General features: G+C 41.1%; 1 protein-coding gene across 1 annotated transcript; it reads right to left on the bottom strand.

Annotated features, from left to right (window-relative positions):
• Window positions 1–1,888: 1,888 nt before the first annotated feature.
• LOC118404071 lies at window positions 1,889–7,733 on the bottom strand. Its single transcript, XM_035803026.1, has 6 exons — window positions 7,104–7,733; window positions 6,533–6,597; window positions 5,758–5,912; window positions 4,270–4,928; window positions 3,705–3,858; window positions 1,889–2,998 (listed from the first exon to the last, which is right to left on the bottom strand). Exons 1-6 carry the CDS (start codon window positions 7,192–7,194, stop codon window positions 2,887–2,889), a joined length of 1,236 nt encoding a protein of 411 aa, XP_035658919.1. The 5' UTR covers window positions 7,195–7,733; the 3' UTR covers window positions 1,889–2,886.
• Window positions 7,734–11,470: the final 3,737 nt, after the last annotated feature.

Here is an 11,470-nt window from a genome sequence, read left to right as displayed (position 1 = left end):
ACTCCATTTCCGCCGCCGAGAATTTTCTATATCATGTTCAGGAATTTCGGACAAAGTATTCAACGAAACGTTGTCGTAATTTTGAAAAGTCTTTTTTTCAAGCGATGAGAGTTGAAAATGTAGAAAAAATGACTGAAAGATCATAGGTTTTTCCCGACAATTCTCAAATGTTTTATTTGTGATAAAAAAACGAGTGTTTGTTTTTGACCAGTTCGCACCTTGTAATAAAATTTCTTATACAAACTCTAGAACAAACACACAAAGAAAAGTACTGAAAAGACAAAAATCTTCAACATTCAGGAGGTTCAGAAGGACAAAAACATATTTCTACATTGTTTTTCACATTAATTCTTTACTTCGGAGCTATTAGTACAAATGTACTACAAATCTGTCACAGATCCAAGAACCAGATAAAACCAGCGGAGTTTGTCTGATTTGCATTTAGCATCAACAACAAGACGTGAAAAGACGATCGCACGAGGGCGCCCGGGGCTCATTTACATATTCATGAGCCAGCCGCCATCTTGTCCCGGTCGCTCACAATGCACCAATTACGCGCGCACTTGTTTGTTGCTTTTGTACTTAAAGCCCAGCCAGATGTTTTCTTAGCGATCAAATTTATCCTCAAACTGTCTACATCTTTTTCTGAAGTTTTTATTTCTTTTTTTTTGAAAGGTTTGCTCACTAAGGTGTCTCGAAGTGTGTCGCCGAAATCTATTTGTTTCGGACGATTTCACAAAAACAATTGTGAGCTAATAGGATGGGTGGAGCAGTTTAAAGAGCGGAAAACAATCTGGAATTTCTTTCATATTTATCTCGGCCGTACAAGAGGCCGATCGTGATTTCTGATAAGATTAAGTCACCGGGACGCGTGTTTTCATACTTCCGTAACTTACGGAGTGCATTGATGTGAAATGGTCTATTTGTAGATTTTGGAAACGGCACGTTTTGCTCTTGAATGTATTACCAACTATCATAATTCCAGCGAGTGCAATTTCACCATACTAGTATTATTATAGAAACATTCTAAATATTACCCCGAACACCAAAAATACATTATCTCAAATGTATATACATTGCAACTTAGAATTACTGATGTTGCTTCGGTATTTTTCTCATATGGCAGTATTATGGCATTTGGTAGATCATACGATGATATAAGATACAATGTAGTACCAAACTGGCCAAGGAGTGTAGTCAGCCAAGAGTTGTTCAATTGACACACACGTAAGTCGGCTTCACTCCTCTGCCATACTGTCTTATGCTACCGGAGGATCTGCTTAGAGATTATGAGTTTTGCGACTCCTGCAACCGGACCGTACTGAAGCGCCATCTAGCGGTAAATGCAATAACTTGAACTTCATACACGTCAGAAACTAGCCTGTGCAGCAGCGCCTCCCAGTGAGAAGAGATAACACTGCAGCCAGATGGAACATAAACCGTGCTCTAAACAAAGAGTAAATCCAATCACAAGAATAATCAGTCGCAAAGAAGGCTATTTCATATGTATGCAATAGAATGAGATAGAGAGTAGTAGCACGTAACTAACAGCCCTAGCATTATGAAAAACGCCATCTATATCAGTTGATAGACAGTTACTCATTTTTGCAAAATTGCTATTTCTTTATTGTGTGTGTGTGTGTGTGTGTGTGTGTGTATGTGTGTGTGTGTGTGTGTGTGTGTGTGTATGTGTTGTGATGAATAAAAGAAATGGCCTTTATTGTGCGTCTGCTTATTGTTGTGACTGAAATGGAATTTTCAAAGGCCCTTTGGTGGTGAATCTTTTAAGAGGCTGTGCTTTTAGGTACAAAAGGTACATACAACCTGAATACAGACTAAGTTCTCGCAAAACTATAACAGTCTTAAATAAAGGAGTCCAACGCACTCAGATTTTCCGTCAACGTTTATTGTTTTCTATATGCAAAAGAAGCATAGAAGGCAGAAGAAAGAACAATACCATCGTTACCAACGTTAAGTGTTCAGTATGTTTAGAATCGGTAACGCTAGGTCACCTATATCCGTGATTTTTAGAACAAGATATTTAGTGATATCAAGCAGAAGCACGGTGGTTTAAAACTTCAATATTTTCAGAATCTTGTTAAAATATTGTACTTGTAATTTGATATAACAACGGATATAGGTCACCCAGCGTATAAAAGTGAACCAGTGTCAGCTATAGAACAGAACATAGATGACTAAAATGTTAGTTAGATTATGCGGTTTCCATTTACAAAATGAAAACAACTACATATATTGAAATAGGCCGTTGCAAAAGGACTGACAGTACACTATAATACACATTGTAACATATCAAATGATAAACTTGTTAGATCAATGTATACCGTTCTAGTCAAATCTGTTTCCTCTTTGTTAATACGAGCGTTTTTTCGATTTATCTGCGAGATAATGTTATGTATAGAAGGTTGGTGTCAGTAGACGTAACAGGTCGTCAAATAAATTGTACCACGAAAACTGTGAAAAAAAAAGTTATGAAAGACGCAGTATAAAATAGCAATCATGTGGTGCCGTATTTAGGCCACTATGCATGCCCGATTTTGACTTTATCTCATCTTATAACAATTTAAACAAGCTCTACATATATTTTGTTCAGAACCGTTCAAAAAGAGACTTGGTACGTAATTACACTTTTTTTATACTGTCGCGCTAGGGATCTTATGTTGTCAACGTCTCTTGTAGACTATCGTGAGTGTAAATTGAAATAAAGTAGGGTCTACTGGAGGCCACAGCATACGTTTGTAGTAGACTTAATTTCATTTCGATTTACACTCGGGAAAATAAAAACGAGAGTCTACAAGAAAAGTAGGCTACATTGCCTCGTACGACAGTTTAAAACAAGTGTAAAGCCTGTTAGTTAGAACGTTGACCCTAGCCACACGCCATCCACTGCACCCCTGCACTGTGCAGCTTGGTCTGGTCCCACCCGTAAAGCTTCAGCCGGAACCCCATCTCGGTCACGTCATCGGCTGACACCACGATTCTGCAAAAGAAAAAAAGAAAAGAAAAAGAGGGTTTGAAAATCAAGAAAATAGCTCATATAGAATGCCGAGGAAGTAAATTGTACTCGTTTACTAGTGACTCGAAGCTACCAAAACTAGATTGGTATATACCGATCGTGTGACCTTTAATATGATCCACCGGGGTGTCTAAAAGGTATGATTTGAAAGACAACAAAACAAATTAAGCGTAGGAAGATCAAATCTTTGTCTGTGAAATTTAAGCGGTCACAGGACGGTCACGGCATCTAGTGGAAAGAGGGTGCAGCTAGGCGTGGCCGCCATTTTGTCTGTCGAAAATTTCAGCACGTCATGCTCTGGTCACAATCGGAAAATTGGGCCCTGACGGACAGTTCACTGACTGTATTTTGGCACTTTACCCCAGATATTATGATAATAAAAGTTAAGCGTTACATACTGTAAACGCACTAAAGTTCGTGGGGATTTAATTTCGCGGTGGCGGGGAAATGGACTTTTCGCGGTGGATTTAAGTTCGCGGTAACACCATAGACTGCAATCTAATACCATAATTATAGAAAAATGTTCGCGGTGGTTTTAAGTTCGCGGTGAATTGGTCACCGCGAAAACCGCGAACATTAATCCACCGCGAACATTTCTGCATTTACAGTATTTTGACCAAGGGATGGGTAATGCAAGTCGTTTAAGTTACATGATTTTGGTACAACTCACCCAACAGGTTGGTTGCCAGTATGGTAGAGCTTGTACAGGGCGGCGGAGACCACGGGAACTGTACGGAACGTCTTGCTGAATGTGACGGAACCTCTCCCTCCATACCCCGCCTTCCCGTCAGCATTCCACGGTAGACCGAGAACCCCGACCTCGCCTGGAATGGGGACACCGAACAAGGGAAATAAATAATCTTCAATTGGCTGTGATGGCGATATATGCTTTGTTAAGCGTGTGTGTCTAGTGTGCCTGGTGTGTGTGTGTGTGTGTGTGTGTGTGTGTGTATCTGTGTGTGTGTGTGTGTGTGTGTGTTTGTGTGTATGTGGCGTGTGTGTGTGTGTTTGTGTGTGTATGTGTGTGTGTGTGTGTGTGTGTGTGTGTGTGTGTGTGTGTGTGTGTGTGTGTGTGTGTGTGTGTGTATGTGTGTGTTCGTGATCCTATTTGTATTCTTACATCTTCCTTACATGAATGTACACGTACCACCTTCTACTGGCGTGAAGTCGACAAAGTAGTTACAACTTGTGTAAAGACAGGGATAGGAAATATACATAAAACAGATGATACCCACAGTGCCCTACGTATGGTCGTTCCTCAAGGCGTTGTACTTGGCCCTGTAGATCATTCACTATAGCAGTCAGGTTGTCGTCCATAGCTTGGTCCAGGTGCTCTTTCACAAAGGCTTGCACATCCGTCGGCAACTCTGCGTGTTGAACGTTGCTTGTCGGTTTCATTTTGTCGTTCTTCTTGTTTTGAAGCTCGGATATGAGAGCGAATAGGCGTTCGTTCTCGGCCTTTTCTCCTTTCTGATTGGCCATGATGGCGCTCACTTGGCTCTGCAGACGGTTGATGTTGTCTTGCATGTTGGCACTGTGTGCACCCTTTCCGGGGTAGAATGGTGGTATGTAGCTGCCCCCTTTGTTGTGGACGATAGAGCGGAGGTGGTTCATCTCAGCCATCAGACGTTGTTCTTGATGTTTTGACTGTTCCTTTTGCTGTTTTATCTCGTTCTCGTTGCGCTGTATCTTTTTCCTCAGCTCGTTGTTGTTGTTTTGAGCGGTTGAAGAGGTGGTCGTCTCCAAGCGGTTCACCTTCCCTTGCATCTGCTGGAGGAGTCTGTCTAGCCCCTTGATGTGCCGCTCTTGTTTGCTCATGGTACGGTGGAAAATATCCTCGAGTCGGTTCGGCTTCTGGTTCGGGTGGTCGTGCGCGTGCCGGGATACATCGCCCCTGTGTCGAGTAAAATTTTAAATTTATTGCACAACAAATGTCCCAGGTACAATGTGAGGTAAAGAAGCGCACATCGCATAAGACAACTGCATATAGAGTCACATTAATATGATATAGTACATCAGACTATTTGCTACTCACAAATCTAGTAAAAAAGTTTAATTACACGTAGGTTCTATGCTAAACAACATTGAAACAATACATAAAAAGGAGCTGTAAGTCCAGCATATAGATTGCTATGTTCATATTCTTTAATTCGTTATTATGAGGGTTAAATTTTACAAGGATGCATCTAAAAGTTATGTATGGCCTAGATATAAAGAAACACACACAACATTTAGGAGTGGGTACCGGTACGATGTATCGATACAAAACCGTTTTTCTTGTTGGACCTGTACAGAAAAACCGGACCTGAAAATAATGAGTTCACCGGATTTTGGACCGATTCGAAAATAAAAGACAGATGAAAACGGCAGGCGTTCGCGCGATCGTGTGTTTTGTGAGTTACAGGTCCAACAAAGTAACAAAAACAGAATAAAGTAGAATGTCTAGTGAAAAACCTTAAAGTCTGGTACGAGTAAAGGAGAGTTGATAGTCATTTTTACCAAGTTTCTACAGTCAAACTTGGTCTAAAGCAGATGCGGTTCGTGTTGAGTACATGGATATAGAGTTTCAGACGTCGGATCATCAAACCCTTTGTAGGGAAATGGACCATTGTTTTGAGTATTGCCCATTCATACGTTTTCACCAACACTTAGATCCAGGAGAACCGAATCCTCTGGACCTGTACCGTACATGTACCTGGATTTTCAGCCCTAGACATAAGTACCTCAGTTTATTTTGCTGGGACGCGAGCTGGCGCATGGTCTGGTCCAGACGGCGCACGGTGGATGAAACGGCGGCCAGATCTGTTTCCAGTTTCTTGATGCGTTGGTTGTTCACGGTGATGAGGTTCCACTTAGCATGGGCGTTTTCTGCCGTGGTCTGTGGAGAAATCTGTGAAGGTCTCATGACTGGATTTCGGGCACCGGTGCGGCACTGCGGGGTTCGTTTACTGCGGCAATATCATTGTGTTACTTTCGCCGATTTTTTTTAAATTTAGATATTGCGTAATACGTAAAAGTATGACTTAGAAGGAATCAAAAATACACAAAACTTTAGAAAATTCGTTCTTTATCTCTGAAATTCGTTGAGTATCTTTCGAACCCCGCAGTGCCGCACCGGTTCTCCATATGCAGTGAGATACCCCTAGCTTACAGCATGTTGAAGAATGCATACACAACTTTCCCGGCCGCAGTGAAGGGACCCCGCAGTGCCGCACCGGCGCCCCAAATGCAGTGAGATACCACATTTAACAAAGCGCCGTTGTATCGGTGGTCTGGAAACCTTGATTTAGACGCAGCTATTAACTGGACGGGGATCTGAACCCCAGACTCTTGTTCCAACCGCAAGATCGCTAACAAGAAAACCTTGCGTTACGGTAGAGTTTTTACATGGATGTAAAATAGGGCAACAATATCAGAACAAAGTAAGAGATTGAGAGTGCGAAGGATTCAAAAATTTAAACTAACGGAAAAAAACGGATAATGGAAATAATGGAAAACCTGTATGTTCTTCACGTGGTCTTCAATATTCTTCATCAAGTCCGCCTTTCCTTTCTCAGCGGCATCTGAAACGGAAAAGGAGAGTGATGAATATTTATGTTGTTATGTGACGGCCAGACGGGACTTACGATACAAAATAAATTTTCATAAGGTATTTTATGTACTTATAATATTTCAAAGATCACATTGTTAAAGGTGCAGCCACACAAACGTGTATATTGATTCCGTTTGAGGTCCGTATTGGCATTTTTTCATACGAAGTCGTACGCACAAAACACACCTCATAGGCATCTCAATCTTTTTTGTGTGTCAGTTTTAGGTACACATGCATACATACGCACGCCATCACCTACGCGTATGAGGTGCGTATTGTGCATATGACTGCGTATGGAAAAACTCTTCTTCGTAACATGTGTGCATGTTGTGCAAAAGAACATTTTCCAGAAAAGAGCGCCAAGAAATAGATTGGAACAGGGAGTTCAACTTGGACACTGCTACCAGTTGAGCTAAGTATACACGGATATCCCTATTCTATATGATAACTCATATAACAAGTAGAAAATGCACTTACCGTGTAAGTTTTTCCAAAAGTCGATACTCCCCTCATTGATCCCGAAGCAGAAGACAAAGAGAACGAGAGTGGCTGCCTGGGAACGAGTCATCTCTGAACAAAGATGGCCGAACACCGTAGTATAAAATTGCAACCGTCTTGCACCAAGTCCGGCAAAATTCTACTGCTTCTAAAACCTCAACGACTTTTATACACCACTGCACTCAACCAAATGAGTTCTCACAAGGCTTTATAAAAGATTTTCGTATTTACCGTGATCTTAACTCTGAGAAATTGCTCTGCTGAATTGTATTATGTAAATCACCAAATGTTTAATTTTCGCGAAGTCCACACTAACTTGATTTTGTGGATGGCATCCACACGCAAATAGTTTTTTGTCCGTTTTCCGTCATAACTTTGTGAAACTACAGTCAATCATATAAAGAAGCTGCAAAATCAACGTATATCTATGACCCATTGCTGACGTCACACTTCCGGTCTGGATGTGTAACTTAGGCTTTTGGGTCATTTCAACTTGATAAGGATCAGAGGACTGATCGAAAGCCTGATGGTGAGTGCTTTATTCTGTGTTCGGGAATAAAGCTTAAATTTGTAACATAATGTTGACTACCGTCACAGATGAACTTACACTCGAATATTGATGTATATGCGTTGGAAAGCCAACGAAGAAGATGCAAAAATACAAAAAATAAAGCATATATTGTGTTGTACTATGTTCTGTATTTTCAGTTTGTATCTTCAGTCATTCTAATCTCCATGACTACTTACATTTCATATAGAAGGAAAGTGTGTATTTTTCCAACTTTGTTTCATATATGCTCGCATCAATTTTTGGTTGCCGAATGGACGTCATCCATGTAATGAAATCAGATTAGCCTAACATAGAAATGCTTTGTGAGAATGTTATTCCTTCGCTATACAGAAAGGGCATTGTTGAAGTATAAACCAAACAGCTATACCGACCATGGGAAAAGGATAAGGGCTTACCCGGGTCTAAGTCTTGTATCAAAGTCATTGATTGTCGTAAATTGGTGGCTAATCAAATATGTGTACATAATTACAAGGGGATAAGAGTAGAAGATTAAAGTTCAAATAGAGACGTATTCTTATTGTACTTATACAGGCTTTACATTTAACGTCATCTGCGCCATGTTGGATTACAGCGTGCAATTTGTCCGTCCTTTTTGGGGAGGTCACGGCCGCCATGTATTTCTGAAAACGTTCAGGCTGTACAGGGCAGGCGCGTCGCCCGTACTGTCGCGTACGGGGGGCGAATCCACAGCCCGATGGCACACAAAGTTTTGCCTGCACGCAAAGTTCTACGGCGTGTCTGCGTGCTCCAAAATCATTCGATCGGCTTCCCAAAGATACGACTGCTTAATTCAATTACCCGCCAAAATAGTCGAAGGAGGATTCAAATTCTCATGATGAATAAGTATGGCGTCAGTGAAAACCCTGTATTGTATGGTACGAGGAAGAAGAAGAAATGAGTTCCCCCAGTTTTTCTACTGTGCAGTAACAACGCCCGCTACTTACAATGGTTTGGAAACTGAAAAGTGACTGGGTATGTCAAGAGTTAATCTCACTGCAATTAGGGCACTAGTGCGGCACTCCAGGATTCGAAAGATATATTCAATGAATTTCAGGGATAAAGAACGAATTTCTTACGTTTTGTGTATTTTGTTGTCTTCTAAGCCATACGTGTACGCATTACACAGTACCTGAATTATAAAAAAAAGATCGGCGAAAATAACACAACAGTGCCGCAGTGAACAAACCCCGCAGTGCCGCACCGGTGCCTCATGCTCAGTGAGATACCACCTTTACCGGGTACGACAAGGATTTCCTGCGACTATGTATACAACTAGAGTTCCAGTGGTGTGTGTATAGCACTATATCAAAGTTTAAATGAGAATTTGATACCATAGCATCGACAACTTCAGCTTATACCAAACGTCACAGTAGGAATGAATTTCGCTATCCTTTTATTCTCAATTGCAGCTATTTGTTTATGTACTCGTCAATTCATTACATTTTGTTTATAGCAGACATTTGTCTAGTAGTAAGTACCCGGATGTGGGGACCCCTAGCGGTTTTTATAAAAAGTGCAGGTTCCTATATCAGATTTCATATTGTGAATCCAGTCGGGAAAACTTAGCAGGGGTTCGCATTTTCTTAGCCCTTTTATATTCATATCGGAATGTTTTATTACTACATGCCATACTTCTCCGTTGACACTCCATGCTTCGTGATGTTGATAGGAATTTTGTTTATCATAATCGTAATGTGAAAATTTTATGATAGGTGAAATACAAAGTGACCAAAAGAATAAAGGTTATTATGGAAACCATACATATTGTACTTGTACCCCCCTCCCCCCTCCCCCCAGCTCTTTTTCGCAATGATATTGCATGTTCATGCCTGTAGGCTAAATGCACAAGTGACCACAAGTAGTCTAATGGATGAAAAAGAAAAGATAAAAAACAACAACAACTAAACTGATACAGCAGTTTCAACTAAACTATTGGAAATGATCTAAAAAATATCTTGTATTTCTATAGGAAACATCATAATACTATCGTTTATATAATGTTTTTTAATCTCTTTGTGAAACATACTGAGATATCTTTATATAGTCACGGCTAGTTGGGCGATCTTGACTGTCGGTAATGCAGGTCAAACGAATAAATGGTCATTTTCAGGCGATATGGACAGTGTGATTATTCATTGTATCTAGGGTACGATAAACTGACCCTCTCCTACCACCGGCTTTTACTTTCCCAACCGAAGTCAGGTATCTATTTTTACAACTGGTTGGAGTGGAAAAAACGTGTTGCGCTACTCTCCAAGCAGATCCTACGGTGTCATAACATAGTATCAAAGCTGGCCAAGGAGGGTAGCCGGCCAAAGGGAGTCGGACGTGCAACGGTAGCCAAGCACACTCCTAGGCCGGCTTAACTCCTCTGCCAGCCTCTGATACTATCTTATGCTACCGTAGGATCTGCTTGGAGATTAGTGTAGTGGCTTTTCAAGGACACAAGATCGGTTTCATAACATGTTTGCCATAAGTTTAGTTGATGAAACTACTGTATCAGTTTAGTTTTTTTTTTCATTTTCATCCATTAGACCACTTGTGGCACTTATATTCACAAATATATAATCTGATATGGGGACCTGCACTTTTTACAAAAACCGTCAGGGTGCCATAACATAGTATCAAAGCTGGCCAAGGAGTATAGCCGTCCAAAGGGAGTCAGACGTGCAACGGTAGTCAAACACACTCCTAGGCCGGCTTCACCTCTCTTCCAGCTTTTGATACTATTTCTTAGCTACCGTAGGATCTGCTTGGAGATTAGTGTAGTGCCTTTTCAAGGACACAAGATCGGTTGCATAACACTATTTACCATTAGTTTAGTTGAAACTACTGTATCAGTTTAGTTTTTTATTTTATATTAGACCACTTGTGGTACTTATATTCACAAATATTTAATCTGATATGGGGACATATGGGGGCCTGCACTTTTTACAAAAACCGTCAGGGTGCCATAACAGGGTATCAAAGCTGGCCAAGGCGTATAGCTAGGCGGACACCGGTAGCCATACACACACCTACGCCGGATTCACTCCTCTACCTGAGCTTCTGATACTATATCTTAGCTACCGTATGATCTGCTTGGAGATTAGTACAGTGCCTTTTCAAGGACACAAGGTTGGTAGCATTCGAACCCACGACCTCTGGATTCTGAGACAAATGCCCTACAGTTACGTCATACGACCCTACCGTTTTCTTCAGGTAAAATTGAGTTCATTTTTTGGTGCCTTGTTGTCGACCAGTCCTTTTAAGTTTACCGTGACAACAGCTCTCCCCAGAACTATTGCGTTACGGTTCACAATCAACCCTTATAATATCGTTGACATTGGTTACGCACAACAAGGAGCAAACTACGCACACTGAGAAAATTAGATCAGGCGGGAATAACGTCACAAGACCGAGAGAGTGTGATTAACTTCCCACGACATGTAATCTAATTGTGGCCACCAGAAGATTGGTGTCACCGTGGCGTTGCGGTTATACCACTGTCACATTTGGCGAAAATCGGTCGGACGACGATTATGCGGCAATCGCTCGAGCCTCGAGCTTATAATAACAACTTTATTGCACAACAATTATACAAGGTACAAAGTATGTGACAGGGACGGTTTTCAGGTAAAAAAAATACACGCAACTTTCTGTCGATCTTAAATATGGCCGATCTTCTATCGATAAACCCGAAGATCGTAAATAAAGGGACCAAGGTTATTAAGGTTTTTGGACTAAAAAACCTAAAGGCATTGGAGTTCAAACTCCTAGACCGGTCCTTATGCTA

This window comes from Branchiostoma floridae, chromosome 17, assembly GCF_000003815.2.
Source record: "Branchiostoma floridae strain S238N-H82 chromosome 17, Bfl_VNyyK, whole genome shotgun sequence".
Classification (NCBI taxonomy): Eukaryota; Metazoa; Chordata; class Leptocardii; order Amphioxiformes; family Branchiostomatidae; genus Branchiostoma; species Branchiostoma floridae.
Note: the sequence above shows the minus strand (reverse complement) of the source record. Positions and strands in the feature narration are given on the sequence as shown.